Consider the following 16,844-nt stretch of genomic DNA (forward strand, 5'->3'; position numbering starts at 1 on the left):
TGGATGCCAAGGAATAATGGCTACAAATAAATCAATAAATCAATCAAATTACACAAGCAAAAATGGAAGCTGTAAACTAAATAACAAGAAACAGAAGATTAATTGAAGGTAAACAGATATAGCCCAGAAATATTACACTTTCAATGATGATATTGACAGAATGTGAAAATGTTGTGAAAGTGTTTTCTGTGTAGTGCAAATAATGTGCAAGAGTGCAAACAAAAGTGTGCAAAAGACAGCTTGAAATCAAACTTTATTTGCTTTATTTTATTTATTTTATTTAATGACAGAACCAGATCAATATAAACAGAAGTAGTATACATAATAAAGAAAATATTAATAAATCTCATGACATTGACCTAAAAACATGTATAAATACTACAAATGGCTGTGTATTATTATCATGAGATGTTTTCAGTGGGGGGGGGGGGGGGGGGGGCGGGGGGGCGCGGCGGAGGATGGGGGGGCTTCCATGCTCTCTGTGCTGGCGTTGCTTCCCGCCCCCTAATTCAGATCAGCCAATAGGAGCAACGGGAGCAACCGACTCCACCATACAGCGGCGACGGATGATAGTGAATGGAAGTTTAGTTTTTGAGTTTTGGGATAGATCAGGGGAGCGATTAACGGAGAGTGGATAAGAACGGGCGGTCTCAGTGTGAAAAGTGAGTTTAAACTAATAAATACCAACGCTCAGGCGGGAGAAAGTCGACAGGAGCCCTCTCTCTCCTCCCCAAAGCCGAGCAGAGAGGAGGGTGGCAGGTGTTCAGTTGGGAGAGACGCATCGCCTCAGTCGGCTCCCCGAACCTCAACAGGGTGCCGACGCGGAGGAAACCGGAGGAAACCGGCGGAAAAGCTCGCTAACTGGGCATAGAAACTCCCGTGAGTACGAGCAGACTGACATACAACGAATTTACAACGTGTTTAAAGCAGCCGGACTCACTGTTTTTGAAGGGATAAAACAGCGAAAGGCTCCGGTGTCGCAGCAGCAGCAGTGGCGTCAGTGAGAGTCACATTACCGGGTCTCTAACGGCCGTTTTTCACGTCACTTTTCCGGCTTTTGCTAACTCGCAGGTACAAAACTCTCGGTTGTTGTTGGGGGAAAATAAAACAAACTAACAAACAACAAAAAAACTGGAATACGTTCATGTATTGGAAACCTGTTGGGTATTTTTTTTTACCGTGTAACTCGGGGCACAAGTTAGGCTCTCTGGTGTCCGAAGGAAGAGTCCGCGTTTGGGGGAGCGAAGCTGCTTCCACCCGGTGAAGTTCAGACAACGCATCCGCAGCTGGAGTGCCTTTCTGCGGTTTGTTTGCACACCGAATACCCCGGTGGTATGAACGGAAACAATTACCGGATTGATTTTGGAAGCACGTTCTCAAGCCGGATAATTTGCATGTTTTTTTATTGCTTCTCTGCTAATGTAACCAGCTGAATGATCCGCGGGACAAATCCCCGGTGAAGACATCACAACAAGCGCGGATTTGTGGGTCGATGGCGCAGAATTAAGCCGATAAAGTCTAAAACACACTCAGATGTATTAATTCTGCGCTCGGATCAATCCACATGGGGATGAGGTGTCACAGGTCGCTCCGCAGCTACACACCGTGAAGCCGTACAACTCAGGGCCAAGTCTGCCTGCATTTTTCGGGGTTTTGGACACCAGAGCCAGGGCGCCTCTTAGCAGCGACAGCGTGAGCTCTGATATCGGTTCGGAGCTGCCGGATCTCGGACTTCTTCTTGCGCAGAGCAGACAGAGAGAGAGAGAGAGTTGTAGAAGCACCGCAAGCGGACTCTATTGGCATCTTTCCCGCAGGATGCAATCGGGAATTAGCCGAAAGCGTGTGGAGGAACCTGCAGCGGGGAGCCAGCAGAGGATGACGGGGACCGGGACGCCCCGGACCGGGAGCCGGTGCGGACCCCTCTTGCTCCTGCTTCTTCTCGGCAGCAGCTGCCACATGTTGCATGGCCAAGGTAAGAAATTAAACTCCCAGGAGTGATGATGCACACTGAAGAATATTTCTATACGATTCAAAATGCATACGTTTTTTATTTGTCTACATGCTCATACAGTATATACAGTGAAATGCAAAATGACTGTTCTCAAGGAAATTAGAAAAATGTCATAAATGATGAGGTAGAACTTGTACAAGAGTGCAGTTGTGTGTGTGTGTGTGTGTGTGCATACCCCCTCATGTCATTTACATATTTGCTCAGTATTCATATATGTATTTAGGTATAATCACAGTGCAGCTTGAGTAGATAAGATGAGTGATTTATCAGAGCAGGTACAGTTTGTGTATCAGTTGAGATGTTTGTGGAGGAAGGTGATTGTTATTGGGTCAGTAACATTACTCCCCCCTTCCCCCTTTTTTGTAATTCAAATGAAGTTGATTGAGTGAGAGAGACAGATAACAGTGTAAATGACTGTTATTGTTATGATGCTTTGTGTAGATTGTAAGATTATTGCATTGAGGATGTATATAGGGTGTGAGTGTTACAGTTTCCAGGCACTGATAATCCCCCTCTTAGTCAGTGACCTGCTTAACTACAGCCCTTGATTTGGGACAAACACATAGACACATGCAGCCTCACACAGTGTATTAATTTAAGTTGTTTCCTATTAGTCCCGTGTTGACCCTGTTGCGCTGGCAGGTGTCCAGATTAGTATGTGTGTGTTGTGTAGAGTAATTGTGGAGTGTGGCAGCAAGAGGGAAGACCGATGTGAAGAGATATTGATTCCTAACCAGAGCTGGAAATGGTGTGTTGCCTTGCTACATGCATTTATGAGCTCTTTTTTCCCCCCTCATGTAGCTGCAATATATGTAGAAAAATTGCAATGTTTGTGTGAATGTGTATGTGCGGCTACATATGTACCTCATGGGAGCATGTCAGAGTGCAAAAACCAAAACAGAGAAAAGGTCAGGCTCATGTTGACATGCCGTTTTCTTCGGGTCACAGATGGCGTAGTGGGCTGAATGTGAGGCTGGGGTTACGTGGAGGGAGGAGGGGGTCTGAGGAATGTTTGTGCGTGCATATGTGTGCCTGTGTGAAAGAGAGGTGGGGGTGCACTTGTTTGCGAACACGTGTGCTCTTTAAGCAACGGAAAAGTGCGCTGTGAGAGTGTGAAGACAGAGAGGAGGAATGGGAGGGTGAGAAAGTCCAGAATGTGGCAAGGAGATGAGGGAGAAGGGAGTGGTAGGGGGTAAAGAGGAAGAAATGTACAGCTGGAGGGGGGGTGTCAGAGAGGGAATGTGGCGCACCGTGGTTGTCACTCAGAAAGCCGTGCCTGCAGTTCAATCGATGATGGCGGTATGACCACACCTCTGTGTCTCAAAAGTTGCTCGCTTCTTTCCCCACTCTCCGTCTTCCTCCCCTCCTGCCGCCTCCCTCCCTGCAGACTCAGCTCCTTCTGTCCCCCTATTAATGTCAAGGTCTCGCCACCACACCCCCATTTTTCCCACCCCTCAAAAACCCACCAGCCCCCTTCCAGCTGTCTCTGCTCTGGGGGGAGCGGGGCTAAATTGGAAATTAGTGAGACAGATTCGGGGTTAGGCTGGTTTGTGGTGTAAGGAGGGGAGGGGTGGGGTTATTGATTTGATAAGCTGTGCCAGGCGGCCAATCGAAAGCTGTAGATTTTCCAGGTTCCGACCCCTCTATCCCCAGCATTTATTAGGACGTTTTATTTTAGGAGGAAAAGGATGAAATTCATGAGCCAAGGTTGATCCTCCTGATCTGCCTCTCTCTCGCTCATCCTCCTTCTTTGCTGCCCCTCTCCCTTTCACTCTCTCTCCTTTTCCCTCAGTCAATCGATGCCCACACCCCTCCTCATAAATGCGAGGGTTTATATGAGCCAGCTCTCGTCTCTGGGAGCACATTTAAATAAGCTCATCGATCTTTCATTTTAGAGTTTAAGTGACGGCAGCATTTTACTGTCTCTCCCCTTTTCCTCCACCTCTCATCTGCTCACCTCTCCACCCTCCTTTCTTTATTCATAACTTGTCTGTCGTCTTCACCCCCACTGCCTCCCTGTCGTTGAGTGGGTTGTGCTCCACAGCTGTTTGACTGATTCAGAGATGGAGGCTCAATCTAGACGTTATATTCTGAGTGAAGTCAAGGATGGGTCACATCGACTGTGTTTCAAAATGTCAGTCATATTCCACATCACTAACAGAGTCCAGAAGGTCTATCTTTAATAATGCTGCTGAAACATAAAAAAAGTCTTCCAGATTTTTTTATGACAGCCTGGTTTTAGCTTGACATCATTCAGCATTTATATAAGTATATCTGAATTGTTTTAAGTTTTTATATACTGTGAACATTTTCATTCTCTGAAATGATGTGCTGTCTTGGCCAGGTCTCCCTCAGGAAAGAGATTTTTAATCTTAAGGGACTTCCTGGTAAAATAAAGGTTGAATAAAAAAAATCATTTTGGCTAACATTTTGAAAAAACCCCAAACCTGACAGAGCCATGTAGTACTTTGAATGTGAAAATGCAAAGTCAGAAGTTCTTCATATAACTACAGTGTTATGGACTATTAAGCTTGTAATATGTGGAGAATGATTTTTTCCCAGTTGTTAACGTGGATAATGATAATGGTGTGGAAGTAGGCAAAGTTCAATGAAAAAAATACTGCTGGTTGTCATTATTTCTAACCTTGCCCAAGGTAATTGCATAAAAATGTGGCTCAAGCGTCCCAGCTGTTAAACCATTGCTCTTCTCTCTAGCATGAAAAATACATTGATAGTTAAATTATTTTAAGTGTTTTTGCTAAAGTTTAGTTTTATGTTATGAATTAGGGAAGCTGCCTTCTTCTTCAACCAGGCCAAGAAAAGACTTCCACTGCAATGCTGACCCACTTTGCGGATCTATCAGTGTGTGATTAGGTTTGATTTGACACATGCCATTGGCTCAGCTAAGACAGAGCTTGGTGCTGATTGGACCACTGGGTATGCAAGTGAATTGAGGTCACAGATAGGACGTTTTGATGGTGGGCTGTGAGCTGGGAAAGTTCTGAGCATGATGTCAAAACCCAAATCAAATAGACTAGCATGCAGTGTTACACACACACACACACACACACACAAAAGTCTTTCTCTCTCATCAGTGTCAAATGGTTACAGCGGACACGGAAATTTGCTTAACCTTGTTGTAATGAAGAGAGGGTAAATTAAAAGCCTCATCTAACTGATTATCATTGTCCACATTTCACAGCCTCATCACGTCTTTTCTACCTCTCTGACACTCTTATGTCTGTTTTTAAATTTTTTATTTTCATTCACGGTTTGCCTGCTTTTCTCTGGCAAGCATTTGCAGCTTTTGAAAAATAACAGTTGGAAAACATTTAAAGGCAATATGCATCAGAGACTAATTGTCACCAAAATTTTTATAGCTTGCTCCATTACTTCGACATGTAACTTGTGGGTTTTGATGTAGTCTAAAGTAGTTTAAATCATATGATGATCTTTCCACATAGAATCACAGTATTCAATCTGGATCATAATTCTCCCAGATTTGGCTGAACTCAGTGCCTTTCTGTATTTTTGTATTCTTGCATTGTGTATTATAAGGTAATCCAAAGGCTCTAAACGGTGTCGGTTTAGAACAAAGGTTATGTGCTGTTTCAGGTCCAGATTTGGAATGATGATAGGGTTGTAAATGCTTACAGGGTCTAAGAAGGAGACCAAGTCCTGGGTAGGTTTTCTGTGGGTCAGACAACGAAGAATCTGGGGTACTAATGAAGTCACAAAGTGAGGGAAAACCTGAACGAAATCAGTATTTATTTTTGAGAGTTTGGTCAATATTTGCACTATACTTCTGTCAATACAATAGGAAATGTTCCTTTAAGATGCATTTTATATTGGATTTTTTGCACAAAGTTACTTTTTTAATGTTGAAAACAATATTTTTTAAATTTTCCCCCTTATGGTTATTGTTCAGGGGGTTAAAAGCAGAGTGGTCTATCTCACAAAAAACTTATTTTTAAACAATTTCTGTAATATTTTATGGTCTCGATTTTAGTGGCAAAGTGGTCCAAACCACAATCCAAATATTGCGTGACAGTTGTGCTTCGAACGTTAGACCATTCTTAAAAACACAAAACTTTCTCAGAAACTACAGAAAGTGGGTTAGACCACTCTGTGCACATGGTGGCCTAGATATACAGACTGTCAATTCAACTAAAGGCCAAAGTCACAAATTTCTGCATCCAGTTTTCATGCGGATTTTATTGTGAAAAATTCAAACCAGAATTAGTTACTTTCACATTTTCATTAGAATTTAGTCACTGCTATCCAGCTTTCCCCTTTCCCCTTGTGGTGAATAATGGTTCTCCATTTATACAGCCATGGCCATAAGTTTGGACACAAGTACCATGACGCTTGTGAATCTTAGAAAATACCACAAAATTGTCACTTACAATATAAATACCAGTCATAGCCATCAACCAAAATGAAATGCAGATATTTCCAGTGCATAAATTTGATGTTTGACAGCAAATATTGACATTGGAATATTAACTGCAAATTGTTGCACAAATTTTGTCATTGACTGACGAAAGTTTTTCATATAAGAACACCATTAGCATTTGTTTTCTTGGGGTGTACTTAATTCTGAGGGCTGAATAGACAATTGACTGCAGCAAAATGGCCAAGACCAGGAATTATGGACCCACGAAGAGAGCACAGATCCACATTCTGCACCAGGAGGGACTGACTTGCTGCCAGATTGCTGACCGTCTCCAGATTTCTTACTCTGGCGCCGCTAAAGCACTACGTACCATCAACCAGACGAAGTCTTATGATGAGCGACGGCGAACTGGACGACCCAGACTCACATCAGCCAGAGACAACCGCCACTTGGCGAGAATGAGCTTACGGGATCGTAGGAAGACCGCTACTGACCTTAGGCAGGATTGGCAGAACTCTTCCGGATCAAAGGTGTCCCTCAGAACAGTACGACGCCGGCTTTGTCAAAGTGGACTGAAGTCTTGTAAGGCACGCAGGAAACCTCTAATCACTCCTACACAGAGAAAGAAGAGACTGACATGGGCCAGGACTCACAAGACTTGGACTGATCGTCAGTGGTGGAAAGTTCTGTGGTCGGATGAATCATCTTTCAACCTATTTCATACACCTGGAAATATCCGAGTTCGCCGAAGACCTGGACAACAGTACAGGAATGATTGTATTGTTCCAACAGTGAAACATGGAGGCGGATCGGTTATGATTTGGGGATGCATGTCATATGATGGAGTTGGCCAGATGAAGGTCATTGAGGGCACTGTTAACTCCGAGGCATATCAAAGTGTTCTGACCAGTCATATGCTCCCTTCAGCTCGCCAACTCTTTGGTAGACGTCGGAAATATGTGTTCCAACAAGATAATGCTCCATGCCACACTTCGAAGTCAACCAAGGCATGCTTCACACAGAACAGAGTAGACGTCATGGATTGGCCACCTCAGTCACCGGACATGAATCCCATCAAAAACTTATGGAAGGACTTGAAAGTGGCTGTAGCTGAGCGCAAACCAACCACAAAACAAATGCTGAAGACAGTCCTGATGGAAGAATGGTCCAATATATCTCCAGAGAGGTGTCACACATTGGTATCTAGCATGCCGACTCGGGTAGCGGATCTGTGTGCTGCAAAGGGGATGTTCACAAAATACTGAAGTGTTTGGGTGATAATACACAACTCCTGAGAACTATATTAAGTTTCATATTTAAAAAAAAACATCAAAAGAGTTTGGTGTCATTTTGTTATTCTTACCAAATTCGGTTGTGAAAGTACTGCATTTTTTTGTTATTTTCTTCTAATATTATGTTTTGGGAACAAAGTTGTTCCAATTGTTGGAATTTATTGATAATATTATATCCCTTGTTGATTTGTTGAATAATTAAACTGGTGCTGTCAAAAAATATTAGTTATGTTCTGTAATAGACATCAAAACAGACATAAGTCATGCTGTGTCCACACTTATGGCCATGGCTGAAGGTAGAGAAACATGTGCCAGTCCTTAATGTCAGTGAGTCTCTTGTCTTGACTCCCACTTCACCGATTTGGACTAACAGTACTCGGCTAGTTCATCACAGACGACGTGGCACATGAACTCGTTCTCCACCTGCTGCAGGTTGTAGTTGGATTGACCCTGCAATACAGAGATTGTGTCTCCAGCTGCGTTGCAAGGCGGTGGAGTTGAAGTCTGTCCCCTGGATCGGAGACTCAGTGGAGAGGAAGCTGAATGACACTGTGGGCCATCAAAACAGCAACTTAGCTCACCCCGTAGGCAGGGAAACACAAGATGGGACCGACCAAGGCTAGCGGGTTAGCAGCGACTGAACCTGCACACAGTAAATGCAATGACTCTGTGTTCCTTTATTTGCCAGGAATCTATTTGTTTTTCTTTTTTTCCGACATTTATTCAAAAAAAAAAGTCAATTATACTTGAACCAGTTAAATCTCACTGAACAAAGCGGCTAAAAAAACTATTTTATTCAAATTTTTAAAACTCATTTCAGCACTGGTGATATTCCTTTGGCGCTGGCTAAACCTTTTTGGGGTGAGGGGCGACAAAAATCCCTCTATGCAGGAAAAAGCCCTTTTTGAACTGTATGTGGTGCTTGTGACCAAACAGTCCTGCACATGTTCGTTCTTTGCCCACAGACAAGTATTTAATCCCACATTTGGATTCTGGAGGCCTCAGGAGAGACTTACAAGGCTGATGGATTGTGAATATATGTGTGTGTGCATTTGCATTAGAGGGAGAGACTAAAGAGTGGAGGAGAAGCCAGTGTGGATGTGTGTGTGAATGTGTGTGTGTGGGAGTGTGGTTGTCTGATAGATGTCAGGTTAGTCAGGTCTAAGAGGAAGTGAGGTCCCTGGTTGACTCCCTTATTTCCTGTCTGTCAGGTGGAACAAATCACCGCATTTCCACAGCCACCTTTGCAGTGTGTATGTGTGTTTGAGAGGGATGGAAATTGTGTATATCTACCCGTCTCTGTGTGCATACTTGGTATGTGAAGGAGATTTTGTTCTTGACAGGACTGCCAACTACATGCAGTATGTATGGCGGGCAAGTGTGTGTTATGTGTGTCAGACTGATGTGAACCCACCATCAGTCTTACGGGTTTTTTCTTCTCAGAGCAGATGAAGTGGCAGCTATAGAGAAGCAGTCAGTCTCCTAATGGAAGATAATCACCTGTGTGTGTGTGTGTGTGTATGTATACACAATAGAGACTGCAGCTTGTGCATCCATCTCTTCTTTAAAGCTCACAAGGACACACAAACTTGCGGTGTTGTTCATATAATGCTTTGATGAGTCTTTGAGGCTGGGTTGGCTGCATTTTCATCTTTACTACAGTGCTTCTATGAATGTGGTCAGTTAGAGGTGTAATATCAGCACAATAGAGTAAAAAAAAGCACTGATATAATTGCCAAAAGGTCTGTGTATGTGAACTGTTGCGTTGCCCAGTCAGAATGGTTTCTTGTCTTCCTGAAAAGATGCATTTTATAGGAGTTTTCCTCAAAAACATCCTTCAGAGCTTTGAAATATGAACCAAGTGGGATACACTGCGGTCTCCCTCTGCCTACCTCTCAGCCTTGCAACTTTTTTCTCTTCATTTTTTTTTGTGTTTGTTCTTTCGGTATCACTCCTCTTCTTTTTGGTGTGTGATTCTTTCTTCACTCTGTGTCTCCCCATAAGGGACAAAAGAATCCATCGCTGCAGGCCACACAGGTGGAATGGAGGCTGTTTTGCTGTTTAGGCCCTGGTGTTTATTATGTAAGATGGAGGGAGGAGGTAGCTATTGATCTGCTGTGTGTATGTGTGAGGAGACTTGAGAGGGAGGCGGGGACAGAGGGGCAACACAAAAAGCTTATCTTGTACTTTTTAAGATGTTTCTTAAGCGACACATCGAAATACAGCAGTGTGTTTGCAGAACATGAACTCTATTGGCTGCAAGATGTTGCAAAGCCAAGGCTGGCAAACAGGAAGATTGGTAGAGATAGCATAAATGCATACACTAGGCTGCATAAGTAATTAAACATTAATGATGATTTTGCCGTTCCACTTTTTGATGCACATGTTCAACTGTGATATTGATGTTTATAATGCATGCTGTGCTCATAGAAACTCCACACATGGAGAAAATCATTTGGCATCGAAAAGTTAACATTAAAACACCTCGTATCAGTCATTTAATGTCATTTTTAGTCACAACAATGTATTGTTTGTGTGCACACATAACTGAGTGGGGAGACTAGAAGCTTCTCTGTGCACAGCCGCCTGGCTAATGTTCACTCTTGTCTGCATAAGAGGTGTTTGGGGAATATTCTTCAATTATAGTGTCAATCGACTAAAGAAGAATTGTATTTTAAGACATATTTCAGATATTCGTACGTTAGTGGGACTGTAGCATGATATGCAGGTGAAGCATTTCAAATGTGAAAGTGCACTAAACATCTTTCATCTCTAAAATCAAGGAAAAATCATGATAAACAATCGTGATATCAATATATTTTGACCATGTCATGCAGATTAGAAGAAGAATTGCTTCTTTTCTCTGTGTTTCACACACATAAATCTTGTTGCATTAAATGTGTGCAACATTTAAATATGTCTACAAGCAAACTGAGCTGAACTTTTTTTTACACTAAGTGTTCAAACAGTTAATTTGGAAAATAATTTGGCAGATTAAACATTGATTGAAATTATTGTTAGTTGTAGCTTTGTTTATACTAATTTATTTAAAGCTGTTCAGTGCATGTAACTCTTTGTAATTGTTCTTAATTTTTCATTGCTTTTATTTTGCATACTGAAGAGTAATCACAAACAGTATTGATATTTGTTGTGTTTATATTGGTTTAATTGTTGTGGAATAAATTAAGCATTATGAGCAATACAATCAATCTTTCATAATACTGTTTTTTTTAAATGAAAAATGCTTCAAATTCAGCCTTATGAAAATATTTGCATATTAATTTTGTCTTGTTTGAGTTTAGGAGAATATTACTGTTTAATGTTATCCCTAGGCAGTCACAACCTTAATATGTAGCATCCAGCCATATTTGACAGAGTGTGGATTGAGGGACAAGCAGTTCAGTTTCTCTTCCCCTTCTCCTGGTCTGAACCTGAAAACAATTTTTATGTTGTACAGAGGAGCATCTGACATTTGGCTCCAGTGTTAAATACTTGATATTTTGAATTAAACAGCGCAGTGACCTCTAAATTCAGCTTCTGTTCACCTTGCCTGAGGGCCATAGCTTTATCCAAAAGTAATGAAGTCATTATTTGTTGTCTGAAAGTGGTAAATTTGGTAAATGCGGAAGACTTTAGAGGGAGTCACGAGGAGTCCAAACAAGACTTTCTGGTGGTTGGTTTACAAATTATTACTAATTTTTTAAAGACCTCTGGCTATTTTGAAAGCAGAAGAGTTATGTGAAAGTTGTCAAGAATAATTTTTTTACTGCTGAGGATTGATAGTTCACTTTCGTAGCAGCTTAGTAAGATACCACAATCTGCAGCTAACAATTAAATGTTCCAGTGATGTGCTGGACTCACAACCTCACAGAAGTAAACTACACTCCCTTTAAATACATATGTAAATACGCCTTCAAGGTTTTACAGCTTAATCCACCGGTCTAAATTTAGCACAACGTACATCCTTACTGGACGAGTGACTATAAGCTATATATTTTAAAATAGCAATGCATCAAATAACATGACAAAGGTCAAAGTGTCATTTTACTGCACACTTTAAGAGCATTTTGCTGAAAGTACTTCCATATTCATAAGTAACATGCTGAATGTTTACTTTTGATTTAGTATTTTGAAACTGTGGTATTGATATGTTTACTTTAGAAAAGGATCTCAGTATTTCTTCCACCACTGCGTAAATGGCTAAAGAGCCAAATATGTCCCCCAGGAGCTCGCAGAAACCAAAACCAAAACTTAAAGAGAGTGAGAATTTTGTACTTCACCGTATCAACCTAAAAGGTGGTCATATGTCTGTGTTGTGTACATAACTTGTGCTTGCAGCTCTAAAGTGGCAAAACAGTAAATCATTGGAGGTTTAAGCCTCAGGGTTAGAGTTAGGCTTAAGTTTCAAAACATACTCATGGGTTAAACAGACTACAAACAAAACTGAAAAAGATGATCATGATTTAAGCTCAGTCTCTTGCTTCTTTTGGTAAACTGCTGTGACATCAGCATAGTAATACACAGAGGACACACCTTGCCATAAATTATCAAATATCAATCTAATAATAGTCAGATCTGTTTCCTTTTGCATGCAGCTGCACCACACATGGTTAGGTAACTTTAAAATGGATAAAACATTTCATATTTGTAAAAGACAGGCTTGAGTACGTTCACATGGAATACTAAATGTAAATCATCTGTCAACATAGTATTATCCTGTAATGACATATGCTAACTAGGGCTTCTAATATAGAGCTCAGTCAACAGCTGCCTGTTAACAAAGACTGAAAACCAGAGTCTGCACAAGGATAGAATTCACTGCCTGACTTTGATGCTTGCGACTGTAAACATAAATATGAGTGCGTGTTTTTATATTACCCCTGGAGCGGTAATTAAAAGTGCAAATGCTATGAAAAGACAGACACCCCAGCACCTTGACCAGCAATGCTTCATTCATTTTCTGAATTGCTTGTTTTTCTTTTTTTTTCTTCTGGAATTTAATCTTAGCTGTCTGTTCCTGCTTGAGACCTTTGGGTGTTTTCTTCTTACAGCATCTGATAAGAAAAAAAACCCATGAAAACCTGAGAAACCAAAGGTGCCAGAAAAATAAACTCCAGTCGCCAAACACCTTGTCAATTGTGAAAGTGTATATTTAAAAATGTCAAAAAATCCATTGAGAATATTTTTATCTCATACCATAGCTTTATTCTCTCTTTTGAGAAAAGCTGTGAGTGACAAATTTTTATGTCCTTTTCCTGTTTCCAGTTCTCTTTAAAACAAGCTGCAGCCAGAGGATGATGAGACATGAAACCAAGAGCCACTCTGACAGTTTTATCATGTGTAGTAGACTTTCTATGTTTTAATGGGAGTAAGCACTTTGAACCCTGTGATAGAAATAATCATTGCAAAGTTATGTACAACTGAGTGCCTGTATAAAGGACCACAGACAGCCGCAGGAGGATTAGCCTCTAATCAGAGCAATTATTAGAGTCACTCCACATGGAATGCATGTTTGTGAAGCCTATTTTGCATATAAATACTGCTGGTCATTTGCTATGTGTTCCACAGTTGTGCAGAACTTGACCCTGCAACATATTTATTGAGATATTTCAGGATGCCCACAGGCCATTTTGTACTTCCTCCTTAAGGTCATGCTTAGACTGATGACTGAGGTTGGAATAATTCCGTAGTGAGCTTCATATTCTTAGTTATTCAGTAATGTTTGCGTACAATTATTATTGTATTTTTACGGTTGCTCTGAGTGAAGGATTCAGGAAGAGAGATTTCATCAGTGAACATTTAATTAAAAATGAGAAACCAATAAAGTACTTTTTTCAGTATTTCTTTCTGACATACAGAAGAAAATTATTTGAGCTTTATTTTCTTTTAGTTACAGACGATGATATGATAATTAATTCTTCCCTTTTTTGCATAACTGCTTGGCACCAACATTTCTTCTGTTTGAAACTGGAAAATCAGGTTAAGACTGAACACCACCAACAAAACAAACTGTCACGATAATGATGTGGTTTTGTATTTGTCAAACAAGCAGGGTGAAGCAGACATTGTCAACAATGTGTCTCACATATTTAATGAAACATCGGGTCATAAATGGACCATGATCTGATTCAGAATCAAAACAGAACTCTTTGACTTTAAAAAAAAAAATCATGTAAAGTTTTTGTTTCAGTTCCCTGAAAATCGCTCTGTAAATAAATGTATTATTGTTACTATTATTATAACGTGGTTTTGTGTCCTTGTAATTGAACAAATATGTCAGATGCATTTCCTTCCACATTAAATTCTTGCAAAGCCATTTTTTGGTCCTACTCCATTCACTGATTAAACCCCTAAAAACTCAGAAATCCTGGTAGCTCGACTGGTTCAGTGATCGTCGGAGGGGTCAGAGTATATTTGGATCCATTCGTCTGGTCTCCTGGACGCAAATTTTGCACACTGCCTTCAGTTAAACTAAAGAATTCCCAAAAGGCGGAGGTCTTCAGCATCTTGTTTTGTGTTTATGCAACAAAGTGAAGTGTGACGTCGGAGTCGACAGCCACCTTGCCATTCGGGTGGTGGTAACAACCAGGAGTAGATGAGCCGAACACAGCGGGATGAGCCAATGTGGGCCGAAGGCGAAGGGAAGAGACAAGCTCCGAATATTTGTATTTTCGTCTGGGGGGAGGAGGGGGTGATTACATAGACATATGTGCATATGTTTATGTGATCACATTTTTTAGGACCCCAGGAAGACTAGCTGGCATCAGCTTATGGGGATCCTTTTTAAATAAATAAATAAATAAATCACATGACGGGATGAGCCGATGTGGGCCGAAGGGGGAGGGAAGACAGTAACACCGAATATTCGTTTCGCCCGGTAACGGGTGAGGGGGGGCGAATATTCGGATGAAACTCTTCCCAAAAAAGTTTTAAACGTGCTGCCTCTCAAAAATTACTTTTAGTTTAAAGCAAAATTATGTTCCCTTCAAAATGAACTAAGAATGCAGCTTAGTTGTATCAGAATGTCGTTTAGTGTAGATGCGGTTGTTTTGAAACGGTCATTAGTATGCTGCAGGTTAAAGGTGGAGATGCTCAGCTGTGGTGTTGACTGTTTATTTTACTCTCCTTTTTTCTTCTAGCATATGAAAACAGCATGTTCACTTGTTAACTAGTTGAAAAAAGCTTGGTCTTCACTGGAGAGAACCTTTCAGAATTCATATACAATAGTCTACATCCGTGTGTACTGGCTTGCAGTCCTCTTTTTCTTCTTCCTTGCCTTTGCTGAGAGGCTGTGAATAAATAGTCTAAAGTTGTTTTTGTAATCCATCTTGAAAAATGGAGAATAAAAAGGCATTCTGTTGTAGAAACAAAAAGTCTGCCTGGAGAATTCTTGTGTGGTTTGCTGAATACACTTTGTGATGGACAGGATTCACGCGACATTCTTTAACAGCAGAGGTATCACTCGTCTTTGTGCAGATTGCCATTCCCAGCAATGTGTAGAGCGTTGCTTGGACACGCTTGAATGTTTGGTGATGGTGGTATCTGAATATTTATTTTGAGATCCGAATATTTGGGACCCCCCCCCCCCCCCAATCGGTATTCGTCTCATCAATTCGATATGAACCGATTCCAATATTCGACTCGTTTCCCATCACCTCCCCCTTTGCGAACCGATCGTAATGTGTGGCTCCTGTTACGTTCTGTCTACCACCGGACGTTACGAACCAAACCAAATATTCGCCTACCCCTATGGAAATAATGCACAAAAACATGATTCTAATGATTTGAACCTATGTGTATTCTTAAGAAGAAAAATGTGAATGTAATTTTTTTTTTTACCAGTTTTGATGGGGCTACTTTACTGGTACGTTGCGTAGCACATCTTCCGTGTTCCCTTCATCTGTTTATAGGTGGAATAGTGCAACACCATTTATAGTACTGTGGTCCATCTACTGTTTGCTTAACAGGGACAGTGTCATTAGGGATGGGGCCGATCCAATCCAGTATCAGTAGCGGGTTCCGATACCAACGTGATTCATGTATCAGAAATTTCCGATCCCACCTGTGGAGAGTTCCGATCCATGATCCATATCTGTGCTATAATGTTGTCTGCTGAAATGACTCCACAAGTGATTCCCTGCCGGCTGCTCTGCTCGCTGGCTACAAAATCTGGAATGGGTTTCCTGAATGGAGGCATGTCTCAATAACACGCAGAGTTATGAGACACATCTCCGTTCAGGAAATCCATTCCATAGTTTGCATCCAGCTGGCAGGTGAGCATTGAGCAGCACTGTGGCTAACCAACTTCTCATCACAACATGCCTGCTGTGTGGAAATATGATATGTACGAATGTATGCATGTATGTCCCAGAAGGCAACTTGAGGTAAGTATATGGTCAGAAGGAAGTCGGAAAAACAGGAAATCCTGTTAAAAGGAAAAATCCCATCCTAAAAACAAATATGCAACTGTGAAGGTATGTGTCCACTTCTTGCATGTAAATGCACCGCACAGAAAATCGCCTTCATGGTGGGCGGTCAGTAGCGGGCCGCAACATTGTCACCAATGCTCTTTCAGCTTGACAGTCTGGCAGATATGTCGCACAAACATGGCGGCTTGGCCGCAAACTTTCTCTTTTTTTTGAAAACACTTCTGCAAAAAGTATTTCTGAAAGCTGGATCTCTGCACGCTGCATCAAACTTGCATAAAGTAGAAGTTGAGTCTACGCAAATGAGCTGTGACCCCTTCTGGAGAGACGCACCAGGTTGCAGCTAAAAACGCATGGCTTGCTGGTCCGTGCACCTCGACATATCTGCCAGACTGTCAAAGCTGAAAACGCTGTCATGTGACCACTTAGTGGCCCGCTATTTACCGGCCACCATGCGAGTGATTTTCAGATGCAGTGTGTTTACATGCGAAAAAAAATGCATCTAGTACCTTCAGGGTTTCAAATTGACTCAGTACATATTAAATCCAAGAAACACACAAAGGGTAAACTTCTCTAACACTACTCCTCTCCAAATAAAATTCAAAAGGCTGTTTTATCTGAGCAGCCCAAATTAAGTATACTGCCTCTTGTAGCATCAACAAATCATTGTCATACTTGAATGTAGAGAGGAGTTTATTACAGCTTATATAAAATCAACA

At 41.3% G+C, this 16,844-nt stretch overlaps 1 protein-coding gene across 1 annotated transcript in view; it reads left to right on the forward strand.

The window, feature by feature from the left end:
* The first annotated feature begins 558 nt into the window (after positions 1-558).
* LOC110965100 (protein sidekick-1-like) overlaps positions 559-16,844 on the forward strand; it is a 425,539-nt gene continuing 409,253 nt past the window's right edge. The window contains 1 exon segment of the mRNA XM_051945333.1: positions 559-1,972. Within this exon segment, the coding sequence (XP_051801293.1) occupies positions 1,816-1,972 (157 nt within the window). The 5' untranslated portion in view covers positions 559-1,815.

Source organism: Acanthochromis polyacanthus, chromosome 3, assembly GCF_021347895.1.
Source record: "Acanthochromis polyacanthus isolate Apoly-LR-REF ecotype Palm Island chromosome 3, KAUST_Apoly_ChrSc, whole genome shotgun sequence".
Classification (NCBI taxonomy): domain Eukaryota; kingdom Metazoa; phylum Chordata; class Actinopteri; family Pomacentridae; genus Acanthochromis; species Acanthochromis polyacanthus.